Source organism: Gossypium hirsutum, chromosome D10 (genome assembly GCF_007990345.1).
Source record: "Gossypium hirsutum isolate 1008001.06 chromosome D10, Gossypium_hirsutum_v2.1, whole genome shotgun sequence".
NCBI classification, from domain to species: Eukaryota; Viridiplantae; Streptophyta; class Magnoliopsida; order Malvales; family Malvaceae; genus Gossypium; species Gossypium hirsutum.
In genome coordinates, this window is record NC_053446.1 from 57,275,672 (window position 1) to 57,292,592 (window position 16,921).

At 29.1% G+C, this 16,921-nt stretch overlaps 1 protein-coding gene across 1 annotated transcript; it reads right to left on the minus strand.

Moving 5' to 3' along the window:
• Positions 1 to 8,407: 8,407 nt before the first annotated feature.
• On the minus strand, positions 8,408 to 11,613 carry LOC107915166 (wall-associated receptor kinase 2). The gene is made up of 3 exons (XM_016844326.2): positions 10,655 to 11,613; positions 10,347 to 10,532; positions 8,408 to 9,653 (listed from the first exon to the last, which is right to left on the minus strand). The coding sequence occupies exons 1-3, from the start codon at positions 11,547 to 11,549 to the stop codon at positions 8,428 to 8,430; spliced, it is 2,307 nt and encodes a 768-aa protein (XP_016699815.2). The 5' UTR covers positions 11,550 to 11,613; the 3' UTR covers positions 8,408 to 8,427.
• Between the last annotated feature and the right edge of the window lie 5,308 nt (positions 11,614 to 16,921).

Genomic DNA, 16,921 nt, shown 5'->3' on the forward strand with positions numbered 1-16,921 from the left:
ATTGCATTGATTATTCTCTTTTTGATTTTTTTAGATTGATTATTAGTTTATTTGATTATCAATGTTGATGTATTATATGTTTGGTTGCTCCAAATTGTAAATTTAGCTTGCTATTCACCATTTGATTAGTATATTGATATTTTAGTATATTGTTTGTAAAAATTGCATTTCATTAAAGCATTACAATTGTTTTATTTCAAAATTCCCACAAAGCTTGGTATTTAAAAATTCTCGAGAGGATTGTGCCCTAACTTACTGGGCTTCAATTCTTCTTTTTGATTTTAAATAACCGAATACCCTTTTTTAATTCGAATATAGAAATTCCAAAATAAAAGCTCATTCTCGGGAATCTGACGCGTTGTGTCCTAACGCATTGAATATGACGTGTTATTATCTCGAGATCAGGATTTTAAGGCAATATTCGATATTTAGGAATTTTGTGAAATCGAACCCTAACTTACTGGGTTTTGATTTTCTCATTTGACCCAGATAATCGGACATCCTCCTCAAAATGCATAGGTTTTAAAAGACGAGAGATAAACTTAATTTTGAGGATTTAAAATGTTGCACTCTAACTTACTGAGTGTGACGATTTATTTCTTTGAAATAAGTGAGTCTCATCGTCTAATTCATTTTATCCAAAATAAAATGATCGTATTTTAAAATCTTTTCAAAATTTCGACACTAAGACATAAAAAAATCAATTCGGTACCAATTTTGGGTGTCACGAGGGTGCTAACCCTTCCTCGTGCGTAACCGACTCCCGAACCTGTTTCCTCAAAATTTGCAAACCAAAAAATAACTATTTTCAGGGTGATCCGATCACACCTTCAATAAAGGTCGGTGGCAACTCCCCGTTTTCATTTTAAAAGTCGATCCCCGTTTTTTCAAATTCAAAGATGGTTTCGACACCCATAAAGAGCTCAGCTCTATTGGACCGGAATCATTTTGTAATCGACCTTCGACCCTCAAATCTAGTATTGGGCCCAGCGACCCTCTCCAAAATCCTTAGCATAGCCTGAGACAATACATCATCCCTAACCATGTAATCTTGAGACCCAGTCTCAGTAGCAGGTGACAGTAGCGTCTCACTTATATCCAAATTTGGCAGACTGCCCAATAACGAGGACTTAGCTCGAGCCCCTCTACAGCCTTTACCTTGGCTTCTAGTACCCCCGTCTATGAGTACCTCTAGTGCTCATTGTCTAAATGAGTTTTATTGGTATTAACAGTTTTATGCAGCAGTTTACAATTTCAGTGTTTATTAACAAATATTTTATGAAAACAGTATCAGAAGTGTAAAGTTTGTTTCATCCATCGCAGTGTCAATCAATGTCATCACTTTTACTACAGTCTCATTATACAAGTGTTTTTAGTATAGTCTATCTATAGTAGTCTCAGTATATACTACTTATAGCAGTGTCAGGATATACTATCAAAGACAGTTTCAGTTTCAGTTTAAACAATTCACAGTTTCAGAAAACTTATTGGATCAGTGCCAGAGACTCGGTGTACCACACTTTCAGTAAATACATTTAGAAATCAATTGTCAAAAATCACTTCTTAAAAACCCACATCCACAGTCGAGTTTTGCAACCTGGCTCTGATACCACTAAATGTAACACCCCAAACAGGGCCTAGACGTTATGGCCAAATCTGACGATGTCACAGTGTAGTGCTTTTCGAAAAATATGTCGTCGCTAAATTCTCTTTTCTATTTAACTATTTTTTTCATTACCTTATATTAATTTCAAATCGTGTCGTTCGTTTCCAAAATATTATTCATTTACAAATCGTTATTCAGTTTCAAAACTTTTTTTATTGTGGAAGCTTTTAAACAGTTTGTGTATTCGTGGTATTTTTTATAAAACATTAATTTCATTTGAAAACCCGAGTTTTACCTAACATTAGCAGATTTAAATCATAAAACCGTATAAAAACAAAATTTAAACCAAAATTCAGAAAGACCATAATTACAGCAAAATACTCCCAAATAAAAGTAAAATCATAAATAGGTAGTAAATAGTGTAAATGAAGTCGTGTGGCCACCAATGAGTCCTTCGCTGCACTGATCCGCCTATATTTGGGGATTACCTATATAGATTAAACATAAGAGGTGAGTTTACATAAACTCAGTGTGTAATCTCTATACAAATGAACAGACAGTAAACAGATAATCATAGTCTAGTCTTAAGCCCTTTTCAATATCAGTATCAGTCTAGTTTGGGCCTTAACCCATCTCAGTACAAAAACAGTCATGCAGTAGGGCTTTAGCCCATCACAGTATCAGTAGCAGTAACAGATATGCAGTCTCAAAAATCTTACCCGTCCAGCCTCTACAAACCATCTCCGTCCAACCCTACACTCTATGTGGGGATATAATCAGCCTACCCATCCCTACACTCCAAGTAGTATCGAATGCAGCACTAAACAGTAATTTGTAGCTGAGCTGTCAGTAAATTAGGCTCGAGGCCTTTCAGCACACTTCCTCCGAACATTATAATCCTCCAACGCAATGAAATGCAATATACAAATATGGAATACTATAACATAATATCATGCATGTAAACAAGGCATACAGTATCAAATCATGGGACATCATTAGCCTCAATCATATCAGTCATACAGTCATTTCAGTCAATTAGGGTCTAGGTAAACTTACCGAACCTACAGTAGGTTCACAGTCGACTTGGGCGACCCGTGTAACCTTATCAGTCAAATAGTAAAAATGGGCCTACAAGCCCATGATGTTCGCCCGTGTGGCCCACATGGCCCAAATTGGCCTTAGCCTTGTGATCCATTTTATTGTAACCCGTGGTAGATAATTATTCATACGTGTCTCCACTATTTACTTATATGATCCTTCAAAACTGTTTACTTGGTCACTATTACTAAATTATTTGTATCTTAAGTTAAAGAATTCCGAATTAAGTTCTAAAAATTTTCCCTGAAACTAGACTCATATATCGTTTTACCATAAAATTTTCAGAATTTTTGGTTTAGCCAATATGTACAATTTATTCTTTAAATTTTCCTCTATTCTGCTGTCTCACAATTTCGACCTTTCTGAACTAAAAAATAATTATCTTCTTGTACAGAATTCGGATGATGTTTCTGTTTATTTCTCCTGAAAATAGACTCATTCAGGATTTTAAACATATAAATTGTAACCCATAATTATTTCTATACAATATTTAATAAAATTTCCAAAATCAGAATAGGGGATTCCGAAATCGTTCTAACTCTGTCTCACTAAAATTCAAATATCTCAAAATATGAAATTATTTTGCTTACTTCGTTTCTTCTATGAGAAAATAGACTCAAATATCTTTAATCTCATATTTTTTCATCCTCTAATTCGTTTTCCACAATTTATGGTGATTTTTCAAATTTTCCCTACTGCTGTTGTCCAAACAGCAAGCAATTTTGGCTTTTCGCTGAATCCCTTATTTTTGTGTTTCAGGTACACACCTAGTTTTGTTTGATGCTAAAATAGCCCCCGAGCACTCCAAAGCATATAATTGAACAAATAACACCATAATCAGTCTTACCTCGTGATTAATCAAAATCTCGAAACCAAAATACTTACTCATAAAACGATGAGCACTTACCGCAAAAACTTCAAATCGGTACATTTACGAAAATCACGATGAGAGCCTTAATTCTCACGAAATGCTGCTACCAACACCCCAAAATTAGACTATTGAACACAAAATAATCTCTTAAAATAATACCCAACAACTTACTGAATTTACAGAAGTGCTGCTTAACGCTACGAAATCAAGAGAAAATAATAATTTAGGGGGAGCAAGGGAATTTCGACAATAAAGGAAAGAAAAGAAAAGATAATCGAGTAAGAAGCAAAGAAGAAAAAAAATTCGGTAGAGATGGGGGAAAGAAAATGTTAGAAAGATGGAGAGAAAAACGACTCTCTTTTTTTCGAAAAAGGAAAAAGTGATCAGATTTTAGATATTCTCCCCCATAATTCCCTAATTCATTCCTAAAATTGCTCACTCACTTCCCACTACACATCCACCACTCAGAAGCCCAATTCAGGAGAACTCTTGCCAAATTTAGGAGCAAAAATACAACCTTTGTCGTCCCAAAGATTCAAACCCATAACCTCCCTCACACCAACACTCCACTTATCCACCAAACCAACAAGCCCATTCTATTAATTATTTGTCAACTTTTACTTAAAAGTCTACTGACCAAAGATAGGGCTTATTTATAAAAATACCAAAATTTTCCCAAGTCTTAGCTTAAACTTGAGACCTCCCAAACACCCCCAAAACACATAACCACTAAAACTAACAGATGTTTGTGCCATATATTCACAATACCCAAAATTAAAATTTTGGGGCATTACAGTTCTAGTTCTTAAAGAATATATGTCTTAGAATGCCTGAAAAACTTAAAAATCACGTTTTTGCGTAGTTTAGGGTGCAATCCCATGTAAATGACACATGCTGTCACATGGTTGTATGGCAACCCGTGTGGAAATGGTCAACTTGTGTGGCTCTTGTAGATCGCTCTAATTTTCCGGTTTTCTCTCATTTTGCTCCTAAATACTCTTCTAAGTATAAAAACATAAATTTAAAATATTATAAGCATAAAATTCACCATTTACATCGAATAATCACCCAAAATTACATTAAGAATGAGGTAAAAACATGTTACTTTTAGCTCTTATCAATGTTATTCTCATTATATTGATCGGTAATTATTTCCAACTCTTTGGAACTGAAGAGTTTATCTTCATCCAGACCACATTCATTTAAAGACATCTTTTTTTGAAACAATAATCCACCATTTCTTTCAAAGAGTTTTTATTTGAGTTTAATATACTTTCTTCTCTGCAGTATGTTACCATACCCGACAATTAGAAACAAGAGCCCTATACTTAAGCCAATACCCGCATGAGATCCAAATAAATATTGATCGGTAATTATTTCCAACTCTTTGGAACTGAAGAGTTTATCTTTATCCAGACCACATTCATTTAAAGACATCTTTTTTTGAAACAAGAATCCACCATTTCTTTCAAAGAGTTTTTATTTGAGTTTAATATACTTTCTTCTCTGCAGTATGTTATAAAGCCACCATACCCGACAATTAGAAACAAGAGCCCTATACTCAAGCCAATACCCACATGAGATCCAAATAAATATGTAAACTTAAATGATTAACTCCTAAAATCGTTTATGTTACCATTTAAACTACTATTTTAAAAGAAAATTTAGTTGGACATGTCTCTTGTTATATGATGTTGTGTATCTTATAAAAAAAATATTGTTTTTAAAGATGTTATAATGGTCTGTTTGAGAATTTAGATTTGAAAATTTGAACTTAAATTTGAAGTATTATGTAAATGATATGAATGAAATGCATATTATGGATAAATTAATTCAGATTTAATCTAATTTATATTAGAAAAGATATAAACAAAGATTTATCAAATCCAATTTTTTTTTAAAGATTTCGATGAATTATATAACCTAGAGTTGTCATATCGATTGCGCAAATAATTATCATCCAGGGAGATATTCAGAACTTCTAAAAGGGTGTTGCTTAAGAATGCTTTGGGGGTGTTAAAGTGGTATTACAACGAACGAAAAAGTGGCTGCTAATGTACCAAAAGGGTATGGGATGCTTATGTTTCCGCAGTTGCTTTCACATCCAGCTTTTGCTCAGGCTGCTACTGAAGTTGTTATAAGTGTCACCATAACTGCAAACACGGCAAGCTCCTTAAACATGCAACCAAACCCCGTCACCCCTCTCTCGGCTTATATAAATCTATAGAATAACTTGTGTAAATAATAATTGTTAGGCCCTCTTCTTTTTATTGATAAATTTATTATTATTTTTAAAATTTTTATCTCCCATATTTTTTAAGTAAAATACAATAATTTCAACATTGAAAAGTTGAAAATTATTTGCTAAGTATTGTATGATAAAATATATTTTTGGTATAGTTAGATACTATCAAATCAATATTTCATTATCCAACTATTAGCATATGTTGGTATGAAATATTATGACCAAAGTTTTTAGAACTGGACCCGTGGTCGAACCGGTCAAACCTTCAATTCATCAATTCGACCAATTTAATTAAAGAAAATATTAAAAAAATAATAATTAAATAAATTAAAAAAATTGGTTCAACTACCCAATTCCTTGGTCAACAAGTATAATAGCTTTCTCCGAACTAGTGTCATTGCCAATTTTGGTCTAAATAATCTGATCGACTAATATGGTCCAGTTTAATTTTTTATAATTTTATATGTTTATATTAATTTTAATATTTTGAATCTGATTTTTTTTTTGTAAGTTTGTAAGAATTTTATATGTTTTTATAAAAATTTAAATATTTTAAATACGTTTTAGTTATTTTATATTTTTTATAATTTATTAGAGTTTATTACATTTTTATTTTATAATATTTATAATTTTTTATCTTATATAAATTTATATGTATTTATATTTAGTAATTTTTATAATTTGTATAGTCTTTTCTAATTATTTTATTTTTTTAAATATTTTGTATGAGAAAATATTAAATTAAACCAAAAGTTATCACGTATCACCATCTGATTGGCATGCCAATTTATTTTAACTATCAACATGGTCAATCATGGGTTCCGTTAACGATGGTACTTAATTAATTATTTTTAATTAATCGTAGAAACTCAATTGGGTGCGAATTTAATACAATGATTAATTAATTTGTTTACATTTTGTTAAGGATTTTTTACTTATAAACTTTTATTTGATTATAATTAAAACTAATTAATTTTTTTTTATTTTCTCAATTTCTTCCTGTATATCAATATAACAAAAATTTTCTAAACTCGATTGTAAAATTATTTTCTTTTCCAAATTTATTAACTTTCAGTCATCAAATATTATCCCATAAACAATCACTTTATACCTCGAATGTTTAAATATTCCATATAATTGCTGAACTATTATATTCAACTTCACCATAAGATGAACTTTTTCCTTACAAATTCCAAATTAGAGTATGAAAACATAGTCTTTATTCCCACTTCCATTTTGGCTACCTCTCAACATACATGGAAAAATAAGAGTTTGAATAGTATTGAGAGAGAAGCCATCTTTGTTGTCTTATATACAAAACAAGCCATGGTTTTGATTGTCTTTTGATGTTGATTGTAATAAAATTTAAAAAGCATTGAATCTTTTAAGTCATTATGTTACTCTGAAGCTTTCACATAATGTGGTATAAAATGCAACAGGTTTTATACTTTTCCACGCCATTATGAATCCATTAGAGAGTACCCCTCCTTATGTCTCCTTTCCCCAACAAACACACCTTTCATTTTACTACTAATTTTTATTATTTATATTTCGGTAGACTCTTTATAAGGAGGTAAGTTGTATTTTGATTCCTCTATTCTTATATATTAGATTAAAGAGTAAATTGATTCTTTCTATTTAAAATTCCATTCATTTGTACTAGTTAAAAGTTGGCATAGTTGATGAAATAACTAGACAATGGCATGTGACGTGCCCTGTGTAAATCATGTTGATGTATATGGACCAATTTTTAATTGCACAAATGGATGGAATTTTTAACAGAAACACTAATTTGCTCTTTGATCTAATTTATAAGGATTAATTTGCCCATTATTTGAATAAAGGAAGTAAAATATAATCTAACTCCTAGCATAGAAACCTCTATTATACTTTTAACTTCAATTGTTTAATGGACTATATGAATAATTATTAAGTTCTATTTGCTTTTATTTGAAGAAATAGGTCATAAAAGTTTAGTGGAGGAGAGATATATCAAGACCACTAAATTAGTAGTATCAAATAATCACCAAAGATGCACCCTAGTAATCAACCACTAAAAAGAAACAACTAAGAAACACTCAAAACTTAAATTACTAATACTACCAATCCTTTAAGATAAAACAAAGTGAACTATCGTCACCGCCACCACTATTGGAGAACTCCAAATAGAATTTATTTATAGACATATTTTTGCCAATAACACCTAGTAGAACTTATTTGCCAAAAAATCATTACGGAAGCAGGTTATGAAAACCAACGGAAAGAGATGTTACAATGAAAATGGGTAGAACGATGTGATTATCAACTTTTATATCTAATGAATAGTAATTTATAAATTTACACATGTGATGTCACGTAATTCATTGCTCGCCACTTTTTATATGCAATTATACAAGAATGTATATAATTATCATCTGTTATTAGTGATATATAATTATATAAAAATGTATATTACAATTATTCATAAATATTGATCATCTGAGGTGGTGTGTGGTGTGTGGTGTGTGAGACAGTGCAGTTGTCAGTAACAGTGGCTTTTCTTGAACCTTCAATTTTATGGACAAATTAAGGTCAGAGCCATCACTAGGACAGAAACAGAATAGAAACTTAGAGATCTTGTTCAAAACTGGATTCCAACATAAGTGGATGAACATCTGATTCTGATGTAGATGTCATGCTGCAATTAGGATAATGTTCTGTTGAGAATGAAGTGAAATCCCAACTCTCAGCCGATTTTCTTACAACGACCTCAACTTGTTTAAGCTGATCAATGGGGATGCAGTCACCTTGTCGAGCTCTAAGTCTCTCGAGTTCCATGGCCACTTCTTTCATTGTTGGTCTATATCTCCCATCTAAGTTCAAGCATCTTTTCGCAAGTTGAGCAACTGCTACTACTTCATCCTTTTCACCATCCTTCCAAATTTCAGCATCAACAATATCCAGTAGATGGTTTTCTTCCATGGTCAACATAAAATACGAGACTAAGCCTCTCTTTTCTTGCAATCCAAACGTTGAGATTGCCATTTTTCCCGTTAAGAGCTCAACAATAACCACTCCAAAACTATAAACATCACTCTTTTCAGTAAATTGACTTGACTGGAAATATTCGGGATCTAAGTACCCAAAAGTCCCAAGCACTTGAGTCGTCAAGTGAGTTTGATCAATACTGATTGATCTAGATGTTCCGAAGTCTGATACTTTCGCTCGAAACTTTTCATCTAGTAGTATGTTACTAGACTTGATATCTCGGTGATAAATGGGGATGGATGCAGATGAGTGCAAGTAAGAAATCGCACTCGCAACTTCCGCTACAATGCGTAATCGTATATCCCACGACCTCGGGTACTCTTCATTTTGATCATGGATGAGATGGGAAAGGGTTCCATTGGGGATGAATTCATAGACAAGGAGGGGCACTTCGGTCTCCAAGCAACAACCTAATAGCTTGATAATATTTCTGTGATCAATTTGAGAAAGAATAAAGATCTCATTGATAAATTGTTCAAGATACCCTTCGTCTATAGTCTTGGACTTCTTTACTGCAACAATTCTCCCATCAGACAACATTCCTTTGTAAACCATGCCTTGGCCACCACAACCCAAGATTCTATTCTCATTAAATTGATCAGTAGCTATTTCCAATTCTTTGGAACTGAAGAGTTTAGCTTTATCCAGACCACCTTCATTTGAAGACATCTTTTTTTGAAACAATAACCCACCATTTCTTTCAAAGAGCTTTTGTTTGAGTTTAATATACTTTCTCCTCTGCAGTCTCTTATAAAACCCCCATAACCCAGCAATTAGAAACAGCAACCCTATACTTAAGCCAATACCTACATGAAATCCAAATAAATTGTAACTTAAATGTTAGCTCTTAAATTTGTTAATCTTACCATTTAAGCTACGATTTTGAAATAAAATTTAGCTGGACATATCTCTTGCTATCTGATAAAATTTAGATTTAAATTTTAATTATTATGTAAATGGTAAGAATGAAACGCTTATTATATAGAATAATTAGTTGAGATGTAATCTAATTTATATAAGAAAAATAAAAGAATATTTAATTTATTGTATTGATAAAATAAATTGAATTTTGGATAAATATTTAAACTTTTATTTTTTTAAAGTTATAACAGATCTAATACAATCAATCATTTTAAGCATGAAACTAAATAATTAATATAAATCTGAGTAATTAATTTGTTAATTGAGTCCTTTGTAACAACTTTTGAGGTGAAAGTCTATCAAGCCTCCTACACTACCTTATAAATTTTATTTTAGTCCCTCTATTAAAAGTTACTCCATACCAATCTTTATATATTAAAATTTACTCAAATAATGACTCCATTATAATTTCTCAACTAATTACCGATAAATTGGACAAAACTTAACCATCTCAAAAAAAAAAAAAAATCATGTAGTAAAATAACTCACGCTAAATACAGTACGATAAATTTGACTCTGGATTGAAAAGAAAAAGCGTCTTGTCTAAAATATAAAGAAAGTAATTGGCATGTACAAACCTAGTGTAACAACAAGAATGAGAAAACTCTCACGGTCCTGCGGCTTGAATATAGGACGGCAACCTGTTCCATTTTTCCGGCCATCACCCTCGAACCCTTCAGGGCATGAACAATTGTAGCTTCCAGGTGTATTATGACATGTTCCAAATTCATAGCAAGGCTTCTGTCTCTCACATTCATCAATATCTACAATTTTCAAACATTTTAAACTAAAATAATATACGTATATAATTTGGCACAAAGTTGAAGTACGGATAAATAATTTTATCGAAATGAATCTACAATGGAGACGAAGTTGAAACCCTTACCTCGGCAGCCGTTTGAGAGGTAAGGATTACCCTGAAAACCAGGATTACACTTGCACAAATATCCAGGGCCATTTTCTGGAACTGTACAATCACTATTTTGCTTGCAAGCATAATTTTTTGGATCCATTTTAGCTTGTTCACAGGTTTGATTCCCGATTGTCCAATCAAGAATAACCGGGTAATTTTTTTTGCCGAAATTTGTGTCCCAAAGATCTGATGCGTGGAACTTATAGGCTCCATCTTCAACAAGAAATCCATAGCTGCAAGGATTGAAGCTCAACACGTGGGAGTGATTCCGAGGGCTACTGAAATTGAAGTAAAACACCTTCAATCCTCGAGGAATAGCCGTCTGGCAGCAGCCAATACTGGAGCAAGATCCATCTATCACATCGCCCTCGTCACCACAAAATGTTAAACATCCGGTTGAAAAGTTTTTTTTTGAAAATCCGTGTGGAGAGTCAGGTTCGAAGAAAGCGTCGATGTAGGCGATAGTGTCACAACCGATGGCCGTGAACTTGTTTCTGGTATGAGATATGGCTAATTTCGTAAACCCGACTATAATATCTGGATATAAACTACGCCCTGATGAATTATAACAGTCATGACCTATGAAGTAATTATTAGTAACGCGCAAATGACCATCCAGAGAGATGTCGAGAACTTCTATATAATCGTCCCATAAGAATGCTTTTGGGGGGTTAAAAGAGGTGTTACAATTAATGAAGAAGTCGCTGCTGATGTTGCAACCATTGCTTGTACCAAAAGGGTAGGGGATGCTTATATTTCCGCATTTGCTTTGGCATCCAGGTTTTGGTAGAGCTGCTACTGAAGTTGCCATAACTGTTACCACAACTAAAAACACAGCAAGCTCCTTAAACATACAACCAAACCCCATCACCCCTCTTGGTTTTTTTTCCCCCCCACTCTCTCGGCTTATGTAAATCTAGAATAACTTATAGGCATAGCATGCATGTACGAAGATTCAATCCATTTTTAATAGACAAGTTGTAGAGTGACTATTCAATCGAGTCAAATTGAGTTAAAAATATTTTGAGGTAATCAAGTTGATGAATCCTATTTTAACAGCTAAATTTAAATTTTTTTTAATCAAATCGAATCAAATCAAATCGAGTCAAGTTAACGAATCTTATTATTTATACTCAATATTACATGGACCGATTATTTAATTAGTAAATGAAATATAATATTATTTAATTTAATTTAATTCATATTCGAATTAAAGTGAAATTTTGATTTTTCATTCGAATTGGTAACTCGATTTAATTGTTTGTTTTTTTTTTCTTTTAGAAAAGCTACAATTCACTCCTGTAACTTGTTTTACATTGCAGAATTAAGTGGTGTACTTGACTATGAATAGTCAACTCAGCTCCAAGTCTTCGTCGTTTAGTCTGAAATTTATTATTTCTTTCCCTTTTTCTTTATAATAAATAGGGATAATGTTTGATGGGTAGTGAGACTATTAAGTCTCATACGCCATCCATCAATATTATTAGTTCAATAAATTATATTAAATTATTGATAAATTTATTTAAATTTTATTTGTTAAATTTTTTAAAATATATATATATAAAAAGTTTAAATAAGTTACTGTATTAAATTCTCATTCAATTAAATCCTTATTGGTAATTAACGTAATAATTAAATCTCTTTATTAACAAATCTGTTGTTGACCACATTGACCATTAAAATAAATTGACGAGTCAATCAAATGGTAACATACTACAATTTTTAGTCTAATCTAATAATTTTCATAAACAATGATTAAAAATCATAAACGATAAGAAAAAATAAAATATTAAAATTGATACAAATTTAATATTTATAAAAAATTATAAATATTATAAAATATAAAAAACTAAAAATCATAAAAATTTATAAAAATAATAAAAGATATTTAAAATTTGATGAACATTATAAAAGTCATAAAATATTAAAAATGATATAAATTTATAAAAAAATAAAAAAACTTATAAATATTATAAAAATAACTAATAAATCTAATAAATTATAATAGAATTAATTTAAAATAATTAAAATCTTATTAAATCTTATAAACAATATAAAAATTATAAAAAAATAAAAATTATAAAAAGTCATTTAAACTTCTAAAACCATAATATACACATGACATCACACCAACTATTGGACAATATAAAATGTTCTTGATATTCTAGAAATAAAATGATAATTGTTAGACCCTCTCTTTTTAATGATAATTTTTTTAAAATAATTTTATCTCCAATATCTTTTAAGTACAATGAATTAGTTTGAACATTGAAAAGTTGAAAATTATTTATTAGATATTGTATGATAAAAGGTATTTTTGGTACAGATAAATACTATCAAACCAAAATTTCATTATCTAAATATTAGCATATGTTGGTATGAAATATAATGACCAAAGTTTTCATAATCGGACCAGTGGTTAAACTGGTCAAACCACCAATTCATCAGTTCAACCAGTCTAATTAAAGAAAATATTAAAAAACAAATAATTAAACAAGCTAAAAAAATAGTTTAACCGTCCAATTCCCTGATCAAGTGGTCTAATAGCTTTCTCCGAACCGGTACCTTTGCCAATCTTGATCTAACCAATCTGATCCAGTTTAATTTTTAATTATTTTTTATAATTTTATATGTTTATATCAATTTTAATCTTTTTTGAATATGTTTTATGATTTTTTATAAGTTTGTAATAATTTATACATTTTTATAAAATTTTAAATATTTTAAAGATGTTTTTAGTTATTTTATATATATTTTTATAATTTATTAGAGTTTATTAAATTTATTTTATAGTATTTATAATTTTTATCTTATATAAGTTTATATCAATTTTAATATTTTATATTTAGTAATTTTTTTCGATTTAAAAACTTTTCTTCCATTATCTAAATGAAGCTTACGGCAATTTAAATTCACCCTTCGATGGATAAACAATGCATACTACAATTCACTCCAGTAACTTGTTTTGCACTGCAGATTTAAGTGGTGTACTTGACTATGAATAGTCAACTCATCAGCTTCAAGTCTTCGTCGTTTTAGTCTGAAATTTATTATTTCCTTCCTTCTTTTTTTATAATAAATAGGGATAATGTTTCATGGGTGGTGAGAGTATTAAGTCTTTATTATTTTAATAAATTATATTAAATATTGATAAATTTATTTCAATTTTATTTGTTAAAAACCTTTAAAAACATGAGGAAAAAATTTAAGTAAAACATTGTATTAAATTCATATTCAATTAAATCTTTGTCGTTAATTAAAATAAAAAGTTAAACCTCTCCTTTAGCAGATTTTATAGTTGACCACGTTGATCGTTAAAATAAATTGACGGATCAACCAAAATGTAACACACGACAACTTTTAGTCTAATCTAATAATTTTTATAAACAATGATTAAAAATCATAAAATATAAAAATATTAAATATTTAAAAATATTAAAATTGACACAAATTTAAAAATTATAAAATCTTATAAATAGTATAAAAAATTCTAATAAATTATAAAACAATAAAAATTATAAAAAGTGATTTAAACCTCTAAAACCATAATATACACATTACATCACACTAACAGTTGGATAATAGGAATAGTTATTAGATTGTTGGGGTCATTTTCATATTAAATAAAATATTCTCAATATTTCACAAATAAAATGAGAATTGTTAGACCCTCTCCTTTTTATTGATAAATTAATATTTTTATTTTTAAAATTTATCTCCAATAATTTTTAAATACATTAATACAATAGAATTTGAACATTGAAAAGTTGAAATTTATTTGCTAAGGATTGTATGATCAAAAGTATTTTTGGTATAGTTAGATACTATCAAACCAAAATTTCATTATTCAACTATTAGCGTATGTCGGTATGAAATATGATGAACAAAGTTTTCAAAACCAAACCAGTAGTCGAAACGATCAAGCCACCAGTTCATCAGTTCGACCAATTTGATTAAAGAAAATATTAAAATATCAAATAATTAAAAAAACTAAAAAAATTAGTTCAACTGTCCAATTCCTTAGACAACCGGTCTAATAGCTTTGTCTGAATTGATATTATTGTCGGTTTTTGTCTAACCAATCTGATTGTCTGATCTGGTTCAGTTAATTTTTTTAATGATTATTTTATAATCTTATATCAATTTTAATATTTTTGAATAATTTTTATAAGTTTGTACGTTTCTATAAAATTTTAAATATTTCAAAATATGTTTTAGTTATTTTATACTTTTTATAATTTATTAGAATTCATACAAATTTTATTTTGTAATATTTATAAGTTTTACAATTTTTTATCTTATATAAGTTTATGTAAAATTTATTTTTTTTATAATTTGTATAGCATTTTCTGATTATTTTATAATTTTTAATAAGTTTTATGAGTTTTTATTATTTATATTTTTAAATATTTTGTATGAAAAAAATATTAAATTAAATCAGAAGTTGTCACATTTCGCTATCTGATTGGCATGCCAATTTATTTTAACAATCAACATGGTCAACTAAAGATTTCGTTAACGATGGGGCTTAATTAATTATTTTAATTAATAGCATAGATTCAATTGGACGCATTTTTAATACAAGAATTAATTATTTTTCTACACTTTCTTAAGGTTTTTTTGACACAAACTTTTATTTGATAATAATTAAAATTAATTTTTTTTTAGTTTTAAGCTGTTTAGATTTTTCTTAAGAGAAGTATTGTATATGAAAACGTACATTGAAACTTTTAAATATGTATTCTCACTTCCATTTTCGCAACCTCTCAACACGGAAAAGTATGAGTTTGAATGGTATTAAGAAAGAAGCCATGATTTTCGATGTTGAATATTTGAAGTCATTATGCAGGTTATGTGGAATAAAATGATGATTGTTGGACCCTCTCCTTTTCATTGATAAATTTATTTATTTTTTTTAATTTTTATCTCCAATATTTTTTAAATACAATACAATAGTTTGAACATTAAAAAGTTAAAATTTATTTGTTAAATATTGTATGATAAAAAGTATTTTTGGTACAGTTAGATACTATCAAATCAATATTTCACTATCCAACTATTAACATATGTTGGTATGCAATATTATGAAAAAAAGTTTTTAGAACTGGACCAATAGTCGAACCGGTCAAGCCACTAGTTCATCAATTCGACCAGTTTAATTAAAGAAAACATTAAAAACCAAATAATTAAATAAACTAAAAAATTTAGTTCAACCGCCCAATTCCTTGGTCAACCAGTTTAATAGCTTTCTTCGAACCAATATCTTTTCCAATTTTGGTCTAACCAATCTGATCAACTAGTCTGGTCCAGTTTAATTTTTTAATGATTTTTTTTATAATTTTATATGTTTATATTAATTTTAATATTTTTGAATATTTTTATGATTTTTTATAAGTTTGTAAGAATTTTTTATGTTTTTATAAAATTTTAAATATGTTTTAGTTATTTTATATTTTTTATAATTTATTAGAGTTTATTAAGTTTTTATTTTATAATATTTATAATTTTTCATCTTATATAAATTTATATGTATTTATATTTAGTAATTTTTATAATTTGTATAGTCTTTAAAGATTTTTTTATTTTTTAAATAATTTGTATGAGAAAATATTAAATTAAACCAAAAGTTATCACATATCACCATCTAATTGGCATGTCAATTTACTTTGACGATCAACATGATCAATCATGGGTTCCGTTAACGATGGTACTTAATTAATTATTTTTAATTAATGGTAAAAACTCAATTGTGTGCGAATTTAATACAATGATTAATTAATTTGTTTACATTTTGTTAAGGGTTTTTTACTTATAAACTTTATTTGATTATAATTAAAACTAATTAATTTTTTTATTTTCTCAATTTCTTCCTGTATATCAATATAACAAAAAATTTCTAAACTCGATTTTAAATTTTTTTTCCCAAATTTATTAACCTTCAGTCATCAAATATTATCCCATAAACAATCACTTTATACCTCGAATGTTTAAATATTACATATAATTGCTGAACTATTATATTCAACTTCACCATGAGATGAACTTTTTCCTTACAAATTCCAAATTAGAGTATATGAAACATACATTGAAATTTTCAAGTCTTTATTCCCACTTCCATTATTTTGGGAACCTCTCAACATACATGGAAAAATAAGAGTGTGAATGGTATTAAGAGAGAAGCCATCTTTGTTGTCTTATATACAAAACAAGCCCTGGTTTTGATTGTCTTTTGATGTTGGT

What these genes read in the sequence shown, in the direction of transcription:
- LOC107915166 (XM_016844326.2), bottom strand. Translation starts at nt 11,549, where the DNA reads ATGGGGTTTGGTTGTATGTTTAAGGAGCTTGCTGTGTTTTTAGTTGTG. An exon ending in CCTCTCAAACGGCTGCCGAG is followed by an intron (nt 10,533 to 10,654) that starts GTAAGGGTTTCA and finishes TGAAAATTGTAG; the next exon opens with ATATTGATGAATGTGAGAGA. An exon ending in CATTCTTGTTGTTACACTAG is followed by an intron (nt 9,654 to 10,346) that starts GTTTGTACATGC and finishes GATTTCATGTAG; the next exon opens with GTATTGGCTTAAGTATAGGG.